The 20,996-nt window shown below is 33.3% G+C and overlaps 1 protein-coding gene and 1 pseudogene across 1 annotated transcript in view; one reads left to right on the top strand and one right to left on the bottom strand.

The window, feature by feature from the left end:
- Window positions 1–20,996, bottom strand: part of RB1 (RB transcriptional corepressor 1) — a 148,955-nt gene that overhangs the window by 85,091 nt on the left and 42,868 nt on the right. Inside the window, exons 8-16 of the mRNA XM_044668231.1 lie at window positions 20,168–20,316; window positions 17,950–18,027; window positions 14,023–14,132; window positions 12,641–12,718; window positions 11,404–11,491; window positions 5,897–6,013; window positions 4,581–4,637; window positions 1,707–1,738; window positions 1,531–1,607 (exon numbers count right to left, since the gene is read on the bottom strand). Coding sequence (XP_044524166.1) covers window positions 1,531–1,607; window positions 1,707–1,738; window positions 4,581–4,637; window positions 5,897–6,013; window positions 11,404–11,491; window positions 12,641–12,718; window positions 14,023–14,132; window positions 17,950–18,027; window positions 20,168–20,316 — 786 coding nt within the window. The remainder of the gene's footprint in view (window positions 1–1,530; window positions 1,608–1,706; window positions 1,739–4,580; window positions 4,638–5,896; window positions 6,014–11,403; window positions 11,492–12,640; window positions 12,719–14,022; window positions 14,133–17,949; window positions 18,028–20,167; window positions 20,317–20,996) is intronic.
- Window positions 10,302–10,685, top strand: LOC123240554 (annotated as a pseudogene).

Raw genomic sequence — 20,996 nt, 5'->3', positions numbered from 1 at the left:
ATGGGGTGGTTATATTGTGAGGAGAGAGAGAGAATTTGACAGATTCAAGATATACTATGGAAGTATAATTAATAATAATACTTGGCAACTGATTAGAAAGAGGAGAGGAGGATAAAGAAGGTAAACAACATCACAGAACCAAGATGACTCTGAGGTTATGTGAACCTGCATTAATGGAAAAATGTTGGTGCCTTCATCAGAAAGAGAAAAATTTTGAAGAGGGAGAGATTCAGGGTGGCAGAGGAAAAGGAGAAAGAGGAAGGGAATGGAAAAGTTTTCTTTTAAATAGATTGAGTTTGAGCTGTCTAAGGGACATTTAGGTAGAGAAGCACTCAATGAAGAACAAGGAGCTCGGGAGAGAAATGGGGACCAGGCATAAACTTAGGGATCAGGTGCATAGAAATAACTGAATTCTTGAGAGTTGAGATAACAAAGAATAAAGTATAAAAAGAGAAGAGGGCTCAAGACAGAGTCCTAAGGTACACCCTCAAAAAAGGAAGATGTAGGGAAATAAATGATGAACCTACAAAGGAGACTGAAAAGGAACAGTCAAGCTGGCAAAAAAAGAATTCAGAGAAATTAAGGTTATGAAAACCCAGAAAAGATAATATTTAGAAAGCGGTTCTTGGGGTTTGTCAACTTACTTTTTAATATATTTTTATAACTATATTCCTTTGTAATCCTGTGAATTTAAAGCATTTAAAAACATTCTAAGAAAGAGAATATGCTTTACTATACTAGCAAAATAGTATATAACAAAAAATAGATGAAGAACCCCTGTTGTAAAAGGAGGGAGCTATCAATAATGTCAAAAGCTACAAGGACATCAGGAAGGAAAAAAGAATGAAAAGCGTGTTTAGGTAGAGCAGTGATTCCCAAAGTGGATGCCACCGCCCCCTGGTGGGTGCTGCAGCAATCCAGGGAAGTGATGATGGCCACAGGTGCATTTTATGAAAAAGGTAGAAACATTAATACATATATCTTTCCTATTAATTGTTATTAAAATTTAAAAAAAAAACTAATTTCCAGGGGGCAATAAGTAATATTTTTTCTGGGAAGGGGGCGGTAGGCCAAAAAAGTTTGGGAACCACTGAGGTAGAGCATGAATGAAATAATAAAAATTTGGAAAACAATTCTAATTTCATTGATAACATTGAAGAATTTTGCCTCCTGCCATGCCATATGAAGGATACTCCCTCCTACAGAAACTGCATGGAGCTTCTTCCAAAACAAACAACCTGGTTTGACTTGAGTTTTTTTAAGATTTTGCATTGTCAAAGGTCTCTCGAGGAGTTAAAAAAACTGCTAACTCATAAATTCAGCATGCCTAGTCTTAGGAGCCCAAAGTATACTTAAATAATTCAGACCATTAGTCCCTTAAATAAATTTTCTATTCAGGTGTTATTCATAAATATAGATCTGACTAAAAATATTAATCTGTTAATAAGAAACAATAACAAAAAGTAGATTGCAATCTCTTATAAATTCTCAATCTAATAAAAAAAGAGTTTAATTACAAAGTAGACTTACTGCCATATGTGGCCATTACAACCTCGACAGCACAAGCCAATAGAGATGTATGGAAGATTTTATCATTCAGAAGTTTGCTGAAAAAAAGAAAGGGATGAAAACATTCCTTTTTGTTTAACAAAAAAAAAAAAAAAAGGGGGGGGGGGGAAGTTTGAACTTAAGTTAAGAAAATTCACCTGAAGTTTTGAATAGATAAACGCTCTTCTTCCTAAAACAAAAAACAAAACAAAACAATGTAATTTGGAACTTTTTACATTATAGTATTGAATGATATTCATTTTAACAAATATTTATTAACACCTATGAGTTAAGGCATTCTGCCAGGGGCAGGGAAATATAAAGATGAAATAAGATTCCCTGCTTGATCTGAAAGAGCTTAAAAACAAATTAGACAAATACAAAAATAACTATTGCAAGAGAAATTGTGATAACACTAAAAAAGGGGTCTACATAAAATACCACGTGAATTTTGAAGAGGAAATAATCACTTCTGTCTGGGTGATCTGAGGGAGGTGACACTTGAGTCTCAATGGAAAAGATACCAAAAGGCAGAGATGGGGGTGTGGAGTGGGGGCTGGAGGGCAGGAATAGAGGGTAAAGGGAAAAAAGTGTGTTCCAGAGATGGAGTATGCTATAAACAAAAGCATAGCAATTGGAAAGACCAGGACCACAATGAGGGGTGGTAATTAGTACAACCTGGCTGCAATAAGAGAGTGCATGACATGAGTAGAGTTCAATAAGGTTGAACTCTAGATTGGGTTCAAAAGGCCATGTGCTTTATAAACCAGAATAAGACCCTTATATTCTATTTTAGTAGGCAACAGTAGGCCAGTAAATGTTTTTGGATAGAAGAGTGACATCATTGGAGTAGTGTTCTAAAAACAAACTAAGAAGTTAGTGTTGTAAAAGGTAGTCTAGTGAGAAGAGATACAAGAAGAATAACCAGTGAGGAGGCTTTTACAGAGATGCTGAATGCCTTAACTAGGGTATCTGCAGTGAGAATGAAAAAAGATGAATGACAGAAATCTCAACAGGACAAGAGAATGATTGTGTGGGATAAAGGAAAGAGAAGAGTTAAAAATGACTTCAAGGCTTAAAACCTGGGGGGGACAGTTACAATGGCATTACTCTCTGAAACCAAGAGTAAGGCAGTTTCTGTAGAGAAGAGAATGAGTTAAATTTTAGAAATGTGTTTATGTTTTTGGACAGATTTCTAGACAAACATTTTTGTCTAGCCACTAAAATTTATCAAATATAAGAAAACCAGAAGTCTTGTCTTCACCTCACCCCTTTGGAAGGACTGAGGCTCAAATCTATTTAGTCTGGACCAGATGGTAGGTGGTGTCAAATCTTTGCAGATTATAGTGGATCCATCCATCCATATATAGAATCAACCATAAACGAAGAACATTAGTTTTACAGTAACTATTTTCCATGGTGTCAAACATGATGGATATACAAAAGGCAGTTTTTTACCTCTTCCTTTTTCACTTTAAAGTCCTTTTGATTAGATTTTCCAAATCTATCCCTAGCCAGGAATCTATTGTTCTTTTATTTTAACATGTGGTCCAGAATTCCAAATTGCACCTTCAGACAACATGTTCTTGGTCAGTTGTTTATTTCCCAAATCCACTTGTCTCTTCTGAATAACAAAAGGTCTTCTCTTTATTACCTAATATTTCAAATTTCTTAGCAGCGATTTCTAGATTTCTTTTAGTAGTATCATGAATGCTTACAAGAACCACCAAAAATATAGGCAGTAATCATCTCGTACAATAAGATCATGAGAAATATTTTCCATTGTATCCTGCACTGTTTTTGCCTTTATTTTTATCCCCAGCACTCAGCACACTGCTTGGCACATAGGAGGCACTTAATAAATACTTAGTGATTGACTGCATGCCCAGGAAGGCAGCAGGAAGACCTCTCAAATGTTAAGTTGACAAATAATATGGAGTACTTCCTAAGCAAGATGTCAACTTTTCTATTCTTCCTCTGTCCTTTCATGGATGATCTCTTTACCTGACACCATATTATCTTTCTTTGCACCTTGTACCTCAGAAAGTCCAGTTTCCACCTCTTCAGGAACAGGCTCATATTTTAATCAGGCCCAAGTAAGAGATAGTTCTCCCCTTTCCCTTGTAACACATTCTTCTATTTGACAGCATAAAATAGGTCATGGTCCTGCTCTGAATTTTTAGTGAATTTTTTTCTGTTTTTGTTGTGATATTGAAACTTTTCTTTGTGGGTTTTTTTGGGGGGTGTTATTATTTGTTTTTCATTTGCCTTTTAAGGAACATTGTATTCTCTCTGCTAAACAAAATACGGAAATGTTCTTCAAGAATCATTTAATTTTCACTTAGAGAAGAGAAAAAATTGATACTTTGAGTATTGATAAGTTATTAGACTGCTTCAAAAATACAATTCTAATGTATTCCAGTCACTGCAAAATGTTTCCCTTTTCTCCACATTTTCAAAAACGAAGATCTTCAAGTCTTTATTGTTCTTGATGAACTCAATGGCATTCTTGCCAGTAACTTAGAGGTAACTTCTCTAGAGATAAAATTTTAAATTAGGTCTTTTTTTTAAAACTACATTTGAACTTTTAACAGTCAATGAGAGCAGAACAATAATGGTAAGAGAGGAGGAGATAGAAGAAAAGGCCAAATACCATAGTATGGGTGAAAAAGTAGATTTGGAAAAGGTAAGTGATATGAGAAGCAAATGTTCAAAGAGAACTTCAAAGTTCACAGTCTTGAAAGTGGAACAATCTTAAACGTTGAGGTGTAACTATGACTATGTTTTAGGTCTCTGAAAGAGAAAGGAGATAGAGGTTATGGGAATTAAACAGCTCAGGGAATTATGTGGAACTATGTCTTAGAAGAAGTGTTATAAATGATGAAATCTTTAAGTATGATGGCAGAAGTAAAGAGAAAAAGGCAAACAAAAGTTTTTGAGAATGGTGAGAGAGCAGCAAGTAAATTATAGACAGTGTTAGGAGAGAATAATATTAGATAGAATAGATTTCAATTCTAATAGTTTTTACTTACTGATTTGAGCATAGATTCCATTACTCTGTAGTATAATCGCACTCCAAGTTTGTATCTCTTTTAAAAAACACATACAAACACAAAAAAGTATAAGACAGCACTGTTTTATAAATAACACAGAAAAGATTGCACTTAATCTTATTTTGGAATTCACTGAAGACCACTCACAGAAACAGAGCTGCCAATGGATTATGAAAGCTAAAAGCAGAAAAACTAAAAAATAACATAGTGTTCTTCATATACAAAAATCATGTTTTGAACCCAATATCAACAGAACATATTTTATTGTGCTATCACTAGTATTAGTAGATTTGTACTGATAGTTTTCTGTTCTCTTACTGATCTACCAGGTAGCCACTTATAAAACAAATGGGTAGAATGAGGAGGGCAGGTGTTGGTTATGAAACAGATCAGAATCAACTAGCATATATAAGGTTTGAACCTGGGGGTATTGTTTTTTTTTGCCCTTATTAATACCCTGATGAACTGGTTGAGAGTAGCCAAGTTTTTTATGGGACAGAAAAACGCACAGTATATCTCATTATTCTAAAAAGTAAACATAAATACTATACATTTTCACCTTGGAGCACTTACCATTATTATTTTGTAAAAGTTATGAGTAAGGGACAGAAAATATAATCAAATCTCCCGACTCTGAAATCATGGCCTCTTACATACAGACTGTACTTCATGCTTTCCAAGACTTTAAGAATACATGTATCTTACTCCACCAAATAGTCCTGTATAACTGTCACCCTCATTTAATAAAGGAAGAAAATGAATCTCAGTGCATTTAAGACATGTTCAATCACAAAACTAATTAATGTTGAAGTAATTCCTAGATTCCAAATTTCCTGACTTCTAGCCTAGATTTTTATGACATCTACACAGGTCCAAAACAGACAAATATACAAATATACTGGATTCCAACTGTCTGATTTTCTGATTAAAGCCTCAAAGTAAGGTATTTAGTCAGCAGAGGTCAAGAGAGGAAGATAACTGAGAATTACTTTAAATTACACTTATTTTTAAAATTATTTTTCCCAATTATATGTACAGTTTCTTAACATTCATTTTTTTTTAATTTTGAGTTCCAAATTCTTTTCCTCCTCCTCACTCTCTTTTCCTCACTGCTCCCTCCTTCCTGAGAATTTGATAAAGATTCAATATGTGCATTATACTTCTTTAATAAAAGAAAAATGGATTAATAAGCTTTACTGGTAGTATTAACTAATAAATAAGTATTTATTAAATACCTACAGTGTGGTAGGCATTCTGTTAGGTGGTGAGGACAAAAAGACAAATTGGATTGTTACCTGTGACCCAATTTCTGCACAACCTTGTCCCACAGCTTCAGCAAATTTTTCTTTAAAGATGCATCCAATATTCTCTACTCTTTTCAAGATACTTTCTTTAGGATTGACTGTGCAATTCTTTAAAGGAAAACAAAAGGAAAAAATAATATCTTTAATTATTTTCATGTTTTCTGAAGATGAAAAAGCTCTTTTAGAAAAACTATGTAATATTTATAAATATGTAAACTGAGTAAATTTAAATAATACTAATGACCAAGAAGATAGAGCATATAAAGAAAGCAGCACATGATTAATCAACAATTCCATCAAAAATTATTTGGGACACTTTGAAAATATTTTTAACTGAACTGTATTTTATCCTATAAAACACAAATGAAAATCAAATTATCTTAGTAGCTTTTCCCAATCTAGAATTTTGTCATCTCTATGGGGGAAGTTACTTAAGCATTTATTAAGTGACTACTATGTGCCAGGTCCTGTGTTAAATGCTGGGGATGCAAAGAAAGGCAATAGATAGTCACTGTCCTCATGGAGTTCACAGGGAAACAATGTGAAAAGAACTATATAGGAACAAACTCTAAACAGGATAAATAGGAAATAATTAATGGAGAGAAGGTACTAGAATTAAGAGGGATTGGGAAAGCCTTCCTGTACAAAGTAAGATTTTAGGTGGGTTTTGAAAGAAGCCAAAGAAACTAGGAGGTGGAGATGAGAGAAAACATTCTGGGCATGAAAGGCAGCCAGTGAAAATGCCTTGTGGACAGAGATGGAGTATCTTCCTGTCTAAGGAAAAACAAGGAGGCAGGCCAGTGTCACTGGATCAATAAGGAGGGAGTGGTCTAGGATAACTAGAAAGGAGTGGGATTATAAATTATGAGAGAATTAAGTTACAAAGGTAAAGGGCTGTGTCTTTTCTAAATGCTGAATAAAGTTGGCACTTAATGTTTGTTGAATTTATGAGTCTTTTAACTATTTCATCATCTTTGTCAAGAAGCACAAAATGGGGAAGGGGTCACAACAACAAAACAGATATTTTTATGTAATTTATCTTAAAGATCAAAACAGAAAAATCAGACCAAGAGACTTTACTATTGAATCTTTGTTTTAAAAAAATTTCACTTTTTTACAGCATAAAATGAAGTATCTACATTCCACTTATAGTGCTAAAAAAATTGCAATATGCATTTGGGCAGTTTACGAAAAAATGTGGTCAGACTTATGGATAAGAGAAGAATTTATGATCAAATAAGATGTAAAGAACATAAAAAATGAAATGGATAATTTTGATTATGTCAAATTAAAAAGGTTTTGTACAAAAAAGCCCAATGTAACCCAAATTAGAAGGGAAACAACAAATTGGGAAAAAATTTTCATAGCATATGAATATAACCATAAAACAAATTTTACACAAAGTCAGATATAAATGATTGGAGAAATAATCATTGTTATCAACGGGCAGAGCCAATATAATTAAAATGACAAATGTACCTAAACTAATCTATCCCAATTAAGTTGCCATAAAATTATTTTATTGAGTTAAAAAATTAATAACAAAATTCATTTAGAAGAACAAAAGATCAAGAATATCAAAAGAATTAGTGGGAAAATGCAAAGGAAGGAGGCCTAGCAGTGACAGATTTTAAATTATAAATCAGTGATTATTGAAACTATCTGGTACTGGTTGAGAAATAGAAAGGTAGATCAGTGGAAAAGAATAGACATACAACAGCAGTAAAAGCTTATAAATCTTGTATTTGAAAAAAGCATAGACACAGGTTTTTAGGATAAGAAATCACTATTTGGTAAAAATTACTGGGATAACTGGAAGCTAGTTGGACAGAAACTAAGTATAGATCAATATCCTGTATCACTCACTAAGAAAAGATTAAAATGGATACATGATCTAGACATAAAAAATATCACTAGTAAATTAGAAGAACAGAGCACATACAGATAGATTTATGGATAGGAGAGGAATTTATGAGTCAAAGAGAAATGGAAAGCATTATGAAATGTAAAATGATAATTTTGAATACAATAAGTTGAAAAAATTTGTACAAATAAAACAAATGCTATTAAGATTAGAAGGAAAACAGAAAATTTGAAAAAAAAAGTATAGATAGCCTCTCTCAAATATAGGTCTCATATCTAAAATATATAGAGAACTTTGTCAGATTTATAAAAATAAGAGCCATCTCCAATTGATAAATGGGCAAAAGATATGAAAGATTTTCAGATGAAGAAATTAAAGTCATAGATAGGTATATGAAAAAATGTTCTAAATCACTAAAGATTAGAAATATGAAAACCAAAACGACTCTGATATCATCTTACATTCATCAGATTGGCTAACGTGATGAAAAGGGCAAAATGACAAATGTTGGAGGTGATCTGGAAAAATATATATACTAATACTTGGTGGAGGTATGAATTAATCCAACTATTTTGGAAAGGAATTTGGAATTACACTCAGAGAGTTATAAAATTGTGTATATCTTTAGAATTGCTGGGTCTGCTTCTCACAATGATTAGGCAAAAGGGGAAAGAACCTATATGTTCCAAAATATTTATAGCAGCTCTCTTTGTGATGACAAAAAAACCTGGAAACTGAAGGGATGCCCATCAATTGGGGAATGGCTAAATAAATTGTGGTATATAATTATAATGGAATACTACTGCACCATAAGAAGCAATGAGCAGACTGATTTAAAAAAAAAAACAACAAAAAACTTGGTAAGAACTACATGAGATTATAATGAACAGTGAAAGGAGTAGAACAAGGAGAACAGTACAAGGGTACAGAATTAATACTGGAAGAATAAACTATGAATGTTACTTCCAGAAAGTTAACTGAAACTTGAAACATGAAACAATTTATATGAATATGTTGGTCTCCCAGGTGATGTGAGGAGGAGTTGAGGCACTTATAAACAGAATTGATTATGTGGATATAAAGAAAAGTAAGCCAAACATATAAAGAGATTTGTGATTTCATTTTTGTACTTTTTCTTTGTATATGTAAATGCTTGTTTTATTTGGTTTTTTAAATTTTGGAATGAAAAAAATTACAACAAAAAAATTTTTTTATAGCAAGTGCCATCTCTGACAAAGGTGTCATTTCTCAAATATATAGAGAATGGAGTCAAATTTATAAGGATATAAAATATTTTCCAATTGATAAATGGTCAAACAGGCAATTCTCAGGTGAATAAATTAAAATTATCTATAGTTATATGAAAAAATCCAAATCATTATTTATTAGAGAAATGAAAAATAAAACAAATCTGAGATTTGGCTAATACAACAAAACAACAGATTGGCTAATACAACAAAAAAGAAAAATGACAAATGGAGAGGATGTGGGAAAATTGTGATAGTAATACACTAGTGATGGAACTGTGAACATTGATATAACCATTCTGGAGCAATATGGAACCACACCCAAAAGGCCATAATACTATGCATACTCTCTGATACAGCAATACCACTACCAGGTCTGTATCTCAAAGAGATTAGAGATAGGGGAAGAAAAAGATCATCTTGTACACAAATATTTTGAGTAGTTCTTTTTATAATGACAAAGAACTGGAAACTGAGGGGATATCCACTGATTCTAGTATGGTTATTAAAGGAATACTATTGTGATATAGGAAATAATGAACTTGATGAATTTAGAAAAACCTGGAAAGGCTCAGATGAGCTAATGCCAAATGAAGTGAACAGAATCAGAACAGTGTATATATAGTAACAGAAATATTGTAAGATCATCAATTGTGAAGGACTACATGACTATCAGCAAAACAAGGTCCCAAAATAACCTCAAAGGACTCATAAAAAAAATGCCATCCACAGACAAAGAAGGAACTGTTGGAATCTGATTGCAAATCAAAGAACACGATCTTTCGTTTGATTTCCTTCTTGAGTTTTTTATTGTATGTGTGATATGTCTTTTGTCACAATGTAGGGAATATGAAAATATGTATTATGTGAAAGCACTAGTATAAATTATATCAGATCATTTACCACCTCAGAGAGTAAGAAGGAGAGAGGAGAGAGAGAATTTGAATTGAAAAATGTCAGAAAACAATTGTCAAAATTTTTTTCTATGTGTAATTGAAAAAATAAAAGGTTTTTAAAAATTAAAAATGTTTTTTAAAAAAAGTGAATCAAATGTCAGAATGTTGAGAGGGACAGTGGGGGGTGGGGGACAACTGATCTGGGACTGCACTTGGTTGCCACCACTACTGCCACTGCCATCATGCCAGCCCATTTGGCTTCAATCCCCAGCATTATTAGCCCAGGAGCCCAGTATTAATTTCAAAGTTTAAGAGCCAGAAGGAACCTTAAACATCTTCTAATTCAATTCCCTCATTTTACAGTTTCTGATGCTAGGTGAAGATCCAGAATGAGAGACAAGTCGATTTGGGAGCAGATTGGATCCAGCTTTGTGCAACATTATTACCAGATATTTGATCATGGTAGAACACAATTAGTAACAATATATATTGATGCATCTTGCCTTACATGGGAAGGGCATCAATGCCAAGGCAAAGCAGCCATCTTGGAGAAACTGTCCAGCCTTCCATTTCAGAAAATACAACAAAGCATCACAGCTCAGGACCACCAGCCCACCCCTGACAGCTGTATTCTCAGTATGGTTGTGGGACAACTAAAGACTGATGAAGACCCCATCATGGGATTCCACTAGATATTTCTATTAAAGAACATCAATGATGCTTGGGTCTGCCCCAATGACATGTTCAGGCTAGTGCTGCACAACTCTGGCTGAACTTCCTTTTCCCAAGGTACCCACTGTTTTCCCTTCTCTCTCCTCTTCCTAATATTATTCACACTTCCTCTCCCCATCCACCTCTGAACACTCTAAATATCATACATAAGCCTGTAGGGCCTTGGTGGGTAGACACCATGGTAGTGGCAGCATCACTGTTTGAGTGTGTTGTGCATGATGTTTGGATGTTAAGACTAGCTGCATCTGACAGGAGAAGTTTGTGTTGTACCAGCGCATGCCTTTGAAAGACTAGGTAATGCCAAAAGTTGCCTTTTTTTTAATGTACTAACAAGATCCTCTAGTAAATCAAAGAAACAAAGGAGAAAGCAGTAGCTGCATGTGCAGCCAGATACTGATTTGTTCAGATGATCCAATGTGTCAATTGTTCAATGAAACCATGAAAATTTTCTTAACAAAAAAAAAGTCAGAATGTTCTTAATAGTCAGGGAATAATGAATAATTATTAATTATCTAGGGAATATTCTTTAATTTAAAATTAGGGAATTATTAACTATGACTTGAATAATGTTACATAGTAATTTAAAAGCAGTGACAAACAAATCTTGAAAAATCCCCAATATATAATGGTCTAACTTCCAGATTCAGATTTCTTCATAAAATATTTTAAATAAATTTTGCTTCATACCCTGCCATCAAAATAGTGAATGCACTGTCCATCATTCTATATATTTTGCCTCAAGAAAAAAAGCAATCTTACATTGAAATAAGAATTAAGATTTTCTGATGGTTGATCACTTGCTGAATTCAGTATCATCACCAACTGTTGTATAGTATTCATGACAGCCCTGAAGGAAAAAAAAAAGAGAGTAAGTAAATATGCTAAAACCTAAAGAAATAGTAAAAGGAAAAGAAAAGTTATTTATCTGATAAACTAAACCTGACAAACTAAACTAAACTACAAACTCATTTTCTCCATTTTTCTTCTATCAGCTTCCTAAAACACACACTCTACAATGAACTGCATGAATAACCACTGTTTTTTTTTTGTTTTTTTTAATTTTAAACCCTTAACTTCTGTGTATTGACTTATAGGTGGAAGAGTGGTAAGGGTAGGCAATGGGGGTCAAGTGACTTGCCCAGGGTCACACAGCTGGGAAGTGTCTGAGGCCCGATTTGAACCTAGGACCTCCCATCTCTAGGCCTGGCTCTCAATCCACTGAGCTACCCAGCTGCCCCCTTGAATAGCCACTGTTTAAAAGATAATTAATTTGGACATCCTTATCTCAAAGATATATACATTAGTATATTTCTGAATGCATAATTAGTTTATTAATAAAATTATATCACAAAAATTTTTAACTTAAAATTTTAAAAATAAAGGCATTTGGTTTTGGGGGAAAATGGCACCATTTAAACATGAACAAATTTCAATAAAGATTAGAAGCTACTCTATTAGATAAAGTAGTTTAGTGGCAGAATCCCCCTTCCTAGAGACTTTCAAAATGAATACATAAGGAAATAAACAAATGTTAATATCCTAGATAATTTCAGCTTTCATCACTTAGAGTTGATCCCCTCAAATGCCTTGTAGCTTTGATTTTACTTTGAATACTTTTGAGATAATGTATATGGCAAGCACTTTAAAAACTCTAAAACACTTTAGAAATGTATATTAAAACTAGTTTGAAAATATGGATAGGAGAATAGTTGAATAAAAGAATGAATATTTATAAAGGATGAGAAAATGTTTAACTGGAAGGTACATTAGAAAACATCAATATCTTGTTTTACAAAAGTGAGAATAGTACTGGAAAAGTTAAGTGACCTGTCCTAGGATATACAGCAAAGTCTATTGGCAAGGCCTAACGTAGAAACCAGTTCTTTGGATTCTCACATCATTTCCCATTGTATCACAAGCATTTAAGCACCAATAAAACATTAAACACTATTATAAAGAATACTAGTAAACAATTTTAAAAAGAGAAGACTTGTACCTAACAGGAGTCTGTGGAGGAATTAAAGGCATCTCTTCATCAGGATGACTTTTCCTTGGTGTCCTCTCCATTTCAAAACTACAAAAGGATAAAATGTCACTATTTAACACAGTCTTTGGCCCTGAAAAGAACTGAAGTGCTGAAACTTACAAGTTCTTCTATACAGCTCAAGAGAACACAACTTTTTCTCAATCAACTCTTATTTGTTGTTTAATTATACAAAGACTTCAAAACAAGTGATAGTATGTGACCCCATGAATAATCTGCCTGAATTTAACATCAGACACATGCTACATTAGTTTGCTTTGATTAACTTTCTCTTGGTTGCAAGGATTCTACTAGATGTGTTTAAGTAGAGGATGAAGAAGAAGCTATAATGAGAAGTGATTGATATTTTTTTAAAAATCAAGAAAACATTTTAAAAAGCCTGCCTAAAATAGGATTATGATCTCTGATTTTTAGTAGTTTTATTTATATAATGAAATACACTTCAAGAAAATATTTCACAAGGCACATGAAATGTAGATATAACAATAATCTAAAAATTTAAGTGTCGGATTTATTTTCTAATAGTACTCTTAAAACAAACTGAAGTTCAAAAGATATAAAAGCTTATCTTCCATCATGATGTCATTCTTACTTAAGGCTAGGAGAAGTTGCAAGGAAATAATTATGTTTTAACTTGAGTGATATTCAGAATTTAATTGTACTAGATTTTTGGAGCACCCTGCATAAAACTATATCATTTCACAGGCTCATTAGAGATAGAATTTCATATGAAAATGAACAGAGATGCTAAAGGGTAATATAATTATAAAATCAAAATATTCAAGATATTATATACAAAATATTCAAAATATTTTCAAGAATTCCCTATTAAGCATCCAGTTATTTTTAAAAACTTGATTTTCTTTGATGAGGCTTTTAAGTTTAAAAAGTGACCACAGAAGGAAAAAGAAAGAAGAATGTTTTTATTAGTATCTTTAAAAACAAAATGAAAACCTTAAACATTCAAAAAACATATGAAAGGAAAGTTGTTGATATGTTTGGTTTATGTAAATAGAAGCCATCTCTCCTCAGGCCTAATATAATCCTATAAATGGAAAGGAGAGGAATGGTGGAAAGAAGGACTTCAATTGTAAAAAACAGATATAACAACAGCTTTCCTTTGGAACATCTGTTAATGGGTGGGTTTTTTTGGGCGTTATTATAAATAATATTTCTATCTAAATTGCTTACTAAAACATATGACAATAAAAATAGCATATTGTCATCTTTTGGGGTTACTAATTTCATCCTTTTAAGGTATCTAAAAAATATCAACAAATTGAATTAAAATTTGCCTTTCATAAACAGAATTACAATTATATGTTATATATTACCTATAAATAGAATCAGCTTGAAGAGTTTTATCATGATCCAGAAATAGTCTTGCATCCATATCTTTGTTCTTAAGGTAAATTTCTTCATATTGTCTAGAGAGATTTTCAACCTCAAAAAAAAAAAAGAAGAAAATTAACAGTATATTAGGTGAATTACATCTATCAATACATGGAAGCACAGATGATTTAAGAATTTTAACAAAAATTAAATGTACACCTAATTTAATATTATACATTAGAAATACATGCAGTATAAATATGGTTGATCTAAAGATGACTCGCAAAAAATTATATTTAAAATATATAACCAAGTTTTTTAAGCTAGTCTATGCTGACATGTTAGTTAATTAACTTGAAGGTAATCAATAATGTACATTGCAGTAGGTTTTGCATTTTGTTTTTTCTCAAAAAAAAAAAAAGCCCAAATCTGGTAAACAAGACCCTATTAATTCAATAACCTAACTTTTATAAATATGATAAACTTTTTTGTTTTTTTTATTAAATATTTTATTTTAATAACAAATTTTCATGTAAGTTTTCCAAGGTCATATGATCCATACTGTCTCCATCTCCCTCCTTTCTTCTTTCTCCCCTCACTAGAAGGAGAGAGGGAGAGAGAGGGAGGGAGGAAGGGAGGAAGAGAGAGAGACAGAGAAAGAGAGAGAGAGATGGTTGTTGAGTAGAATGGAGTGAGGAGAGACGAGTCATGGAGACAAGTTAGAAGACTATTACAGTAGGAGAAAAGTGATAAAGGCCTGAATTAGGGTTCTAGTATTGTTTATATAGAGATGGAAATAGATATGTAAGATGCTGTGAAGGGACACAGTTTAGCAATTGATTGGATATATACAGTCAGTTAGAGTAAGGAGTAGAAGATGACTTCAAGATTAGGGGTTTGGGTGACTATGAGAATGGTAGTGATTCTGAGTAGTAATAGAGAAGTTCAGGAGGGAAAATTTTTGAGGAAGAAAAGATAATGAGTTCTGTTTGAAGATATTTATGAGATATCCAGCTCAAAATATCCAAGAAGCAGATGGAGGTGTGTGACTGTAGCTCACTCAGTAGAGAGACTAGGGTACTTGAGAATCACATGTACTGGATGACAATTGAACCCATGGAATATCATGAGCTCATGAAGTCAGTACTATAATGCAAAAAGAGAAGAGTATCCAGGGCAGCCTTAGGAGAAATCCATAATTACTAAGAATGACATGGATGAAGAATTAACAGAGACTGAGAAGGATAGGGACAGATCAAGGAAAACCAGAAGAAAGCAGTATCATGAAAACCTAGAGAGAAAAGAGTGTCTAGGAGAAGGTAACCAACACTATTAAGTGCTACAGACAGGTAAAGAAGGATCAGGACTGCAAAAACACCATTAGATTTGGCAATTAAGAGATCACTAACAACTTTAGAGAGGGCAGTTTCATCTGAATGATTGGGTCAGAAGTCACGTTACTAAGGTTAAGAAGAAAGTGAAATTAGACTCACCTTGTATAGATAATTTTCTTGAAGAGTTTAGGTGACATATAGTGGGGAGGTTAAGATTAAATGAGGGATTTTTAAGAATCGGGGAGACATGGACATGATTGTAGGAAGCTGAGAAGGAGGCAGTTTGGGAGAAATTCAAAGTAAGAGAGTGAAAATAAATGGATTCAATTTTCTGGAAAAGTCTGTAGGGGGAGATTCAAGAGTGCATATGTTCTTTCAGATCTCCCCCCATATATGGGGGCCTCATATGAGGCAAGATCTTCAGCTGAGAGGTGAGAGTTTGTACTATGGAAAGTTTGAAGAGGGCTAGGAAAGTTTAGAACAGTTGCCATAGAGAGTAGTAGAGCAAATCCATTAGGGAGGAATATGATGTTTGTCTAACTACCTTGAAGGCCCAGCTGAGATCAGGATCATAGAATCAAAGTTCATTTTATCTTTCCAGCTCTTTGATTCCAATCTTCCTTCATGTTGCAGATGAGGAAACTGTAGCTCAAAGTAGTTAAGTGATTTTGGTTAAGGGGGGGGGGTGGAGGTAGGGGTAGTAAATAAGCATTTATATAGCACTACTAAGTGCCTGACTCTGCGCTAAAAACTAGACATGTTTCTAATACTTTTTTGAAAGGAAAAAGAAATAACCTTTCTGTCTCTTCCCAATTCATGTAATTTCCCAGTACTGCTCTTCAATTCTATGGCAATTTAAAAATAAAATAAGAAACAATTTCAAGGGGAAAGTGCCATAGCATATCAATTTAAGATGAAAACTTAACATTTACAAATGTGGCAGAAATGTCTCCTTAGAATAATTTTTATTTCAAAATTTAAGCTATCATTTCTGTTTATAAAGTTAACTACAGGTTTATTACCATCTGCAGTAATGGCATTATCCATGCTACTTTCTGCATGATGTATAATTACATAAATGAAAAAAAAGAACAGTTTTATTAAACCAAACTTTCAAATCACATTTTAAAAAAACATTAAGCTTAAGAAAAAGGTCACCAAAGTGAGAATTACAGGGTTATTTTAAGTGTGCTAAGCAGACATTCAGAAATATTTCCAGGTCTTGGCATTTGGAGGGATAAGCAAAATTCCATGTAATCAGCTTCAGAAATTCAAGAGATCAAAAATTTCATGATGTAGCATTCTGCAAATTATTTTTAGATCACCATATTAATGTTAGTATTTAAAATATACATCAAACATATATAGCACATCTGGCCATCTGTTTCTTCAAAGAGCTATTATTACTATTGCAATACCTCAGATGGGATGGCACTTGTGCTTCCTTCCCTCACTTCCTCTCCTTTTCCCTGCCTCCCTAGAGGATATGCTACTACTTGTACTGAAGCTCTGCCGCATCTGTAGAGCAGTTTGTGTATAGTAATTATTAATCACAAATTTAAAACCAAACATGGAAAAATTACCCAGACACATCAATCACAATCTAACAAGTTTAATTCTTCCTTTTTCCCATGACTCTGCCATAATCTCAAGTAATTCACTTCACCTTTCCCCGCTGTTTCTACTCATAAATTAAAAGTTTAATTTAATATTTACCTACTAAAATTTCTTCAAAACAACCAGTACATTGTTTTCAACATATAAATTGTATTTAAAGACTATATTTGATTAGCAGTCCTCAATTGACCTAGAATTTAGAATAACTTCCTAATTTGCTTTGTGTTACATAATCCATATTTCATTATCAAAATTATAAAGTCAAAAATATCATTCCACAAAATGAGAATGATTTTAGATGTGATTCTCAATATAGCTCCAAATTACAATAATGCCTTAGTAACCAAAATATTTAAGTTTAAAGTCATAAGGTAATTTATCAGAACCCTCTTTCTCCCTCAAAAAATTTAATGGAAAGTTATTCTAAAGTAAGAAGTAATAATATTGCCCCAAAGGACTCCCTGGACCCCATATCTCCACCCAGGCCCTATCACCCTCTACTTCACCACTCTTTCCCCTATCACTTTATTCAAAATCATTATTGGGCTAAGGGTTCATCAAACAATACTTCTTTCTACAGCTTTTCTAGGTTACATATCTGCTTCCACCTCCTAAAGCTACTTCCCAGAACTAATGTCATTAAATCACATTTTCCTGCTCATGCTACAAAACTCTGCCCGAGATTTATCTCAATCCCAAAGTCCATCCAAAACACCCATCCCAAAGGGTTCTCCTACTTTTTAGATTAGTTTTCCCCCATACTAAGGAAATTTACAAACATAACATAATTCTTATTTATGTTATATAGTTAAAAGGGTTTTTTTTTTCCACAATGTGTATTAATCATTCCTCCAGATAAAACTCCCTTACTTGGCTATAAGTTATAACATACTGCCAAGTATATTAAAGAATTTTAGAAAACTATAATAAATCACAAGGGTATATTCACATTTTGGGAAAAAAAATCTTTTAGTTTACCTCTGGTAGTCCATTAGAAGCTGCAATACCAAGAGACTTCAAGAAGGGTAGAAAGTTTTTTAAATAAACATTTTTTACCTGAAAGAAATTAAGTTAAAACATTATCATGAAGATTTTTTTAAATGTAATTACTCACTTCTCATTTGCTTCAATTTTATCATTTATATTAATATCTGAAATACTAGAATCAAAGGATAACTATCAACATATTTAGTTAATAAATACACATTTCAGCTATTACTAGGAAACAACCCCTATGGAGATGTAGCCTGGCTGTTCTGTTCTGAAGGTGCTATAGCCATAGCTACTTTTAAAAATCCAGAAAAGGAAATTCTTATCACCAAAATAATTGGCATTGTCAAAGAGTTCAGCATTAGAATATGATAAGATTTGAAAAGTAAAAATGACAATAAAACAGAGGCATTACTATCTTCTTTACTGTTATATCCTAAGGACCATGGGACCTTTTCATCTGATTTGCAGTTGAAACTTACCCTGTGTATTATCTCCCTCACTGGAACATGAGCTCCCAGAAAACAAAGATTATCTGACTTTTAGCACTTTGTAAATAGTAGGCACTTAATAAATGCTTTAGTCATTCATTCATACTATGACACTCAATTATTGTTGATTCTCAACAACCAAACTTATGTATGAATTATGTTTGGAAAAATTTAATTTTTACACTAGTTTTCCCCCAACCATCTCAAAAAACTTCTGAGCCATTTTCTTCACTGGACATTTGATGTCTGCTCAGAAAATAGATAAATATAATAGCCTAAGCAAAGCATATTTAAATTAATCTATTCCCCTCAAACCTTATTAATCTAAAAGCTAAGGATGCTCATCTTTGGGATATCTCTAAATTGCAATTACCAATCAATCTTGGTATTCATACCTCATCACTACTCTGCCCCTTTGACTGGAGGGCAGGGCCAGGAACTCTAAAACTTCCTTTTAAGGAAGGGGCCCAGGTTAGTCATCTCTTCATTTCCTCTGGATTTGTGCTCTTTTGGACTTCTCTGGACTTCATTATTACCCCTCCTTTTCCCCAAATGACCTCAATTTTCAGCTTCCTTTTGTATACTGTCTTCCCTATTAGGCTGCAACTCATTTTTTTGTTTTGTTTTGTATCTAGTACATGGTAGTAAACATTAATAAGTATTTATGGATAAATTAATCCTCTATTCTTCTCAAACCCCTCTGCATCAATGGCTGCTACAACAGGTTGGAGGATAAGAAGGGGTATGGAGTGTAAAAAAGAGTTTCAGTGGTAGAAATGAAACTTTTGTGTGGTTGTCAGGATTAACCTGTGATTCAGTTTGTGTGTCTCTAACTTCCTATGGAGGCTGGCAGGGAGGGGAGAGGTAAAAAGTAAGGATGTTCAGGAAGGCTATTCAGTGATTCCACTTCTTGGCATATAGAAGTCAATGACAAAAAAAAGGAAGGTTCTACATAGAGAAAAATATTTGTAGGAATATTTTCTGTTATCAGAAAAGAAACAAAGTATATGCCCATTGACAAGGCATAGAAGACACAAAACACAATGACCATAACACTTTAACTGAAAAGAACAACAAATCAACCAAAATTGAATGTTACAAAATTATAACTAAATTTGACCTCCAAGAGGAAGTAAAAGAAGACAATTCCCTTCTCCTCTTCTTTGCTGAGGTGGGAAACAGGGGTGGAACATCACACTTAACACAAGGTTCTTAAAAAATTATGTTTGATGTGGCTTTCTTAATGTCTTTTCTCCTTATATCTTTTCCTTTCTTTCACAGAAAACAGAACTGGACTCTCAACTCACTCCACTTTGCATCTGCTGCTTTGCCTGGCCTCAACTCCACAGAACAAGATGACCCAGCAGCAGGTATCCATCTACTGGTATACCATTCCTCCACACATTCACCCTGCTTTCTTGTCTCCTTTTTGGGTGTTGTCTCCTCCATTAGATGGTAAGTGCCTTTAGGGAAGGGACTATCTTTCTTTTTCTTAATTGTATTGCCACTGTTTAGCACAGTGCCTGGCACATAGTAAACACTTAATAAATGTTTATTGGATTGAATTTAAAAACCAAAGATGCCAATAAAAATTTATTCTTTAAAAAGGTTTAATATAATTTTATGTACCACAGGCATAATACAAGAAACAATGGTAAGCCAAAATTTGCATGTAGATTCAATTTCACTTTCAAAGAAAAATATCTAAAAATTACCTCATCTATATTACATTCATGCTCTTTACAAAGAACTTCAATGACTCTTGTGTCAGTCTCTGGTTGTCTTGCTATCCGTGCACTCCTATTTTGACCTCGCCTTGGTGTTCTAGGTGAACCATTAATAGATGATGTACTCACTGCTGTTTCTGTAATGACAAAATAGCCATAAATGTTAATACATTCCTTATTCTATGTAATGAAGTATTTAACATAATAATAGAACACACCAGAGAGATGGTTAGATGACTTACCTCCAAACTATTCTTTCTCACAATAATAAAACTTGCTATTTCCAATTTTAATCATAACATACAAGTTAGGCACCAGTAACAGTCTTTGTCAATATCTAGCCCACAGAGCTCTAGATTAAACCAATGGCAAAATTATGCAAATAAAATGTCCCATACTCAAGTTGGTGGTTTGACAAAGAAGAAAAAGGAAGGATTTGGATTACAAAATGATTCAGGCAGAGAGTTTATTGTGTGGCAGGGTACATATTAAAGATGGGTTTCTACCTTAAAGAATGTGAAAAAATGATCCAAAAATTTACCAAGTGTTAAAGGTAAGATTGTATAATTAAAATCTGTTACCCTAAAAACTATGATCCCTAGCAAAACTACGATTCACAGAACCCCACTCATTTCCTATCGTTACATGCTGACGTAGACAGTATATAAATTGGGTGGAGGTTCGTTTCCTTCCTGACAGATGTAAGGATGTAATTATTGGAGTTGAGGGGTTTAACTGGCTACAGGATGGATTAATTGATGCCTAGGCAAGAACTAGCTCAAATATAGGGACACAAAAGTTTGATAACAGCTCAGGT

The sequence above is a fragment of the Gracilinanus agilis genome, chromosome 3 (assembly GCF_016433145.1).
Source record: "Gracilinanus agilis isolate LMUSP501 chromosome 3, AgileGrace, whole genome shotgun sequence".
In the NCBI taxonomy this organism is placed as follows: Eukaryota; Metazoa; Chordata; class Mammalia; order Didelphimorphia; family Didelphidae; genus Gracilinanus; species Gracilinanus agilis.
This window is presented reverse-complemented; position numbering and strand designations above follow the sequence as displayed.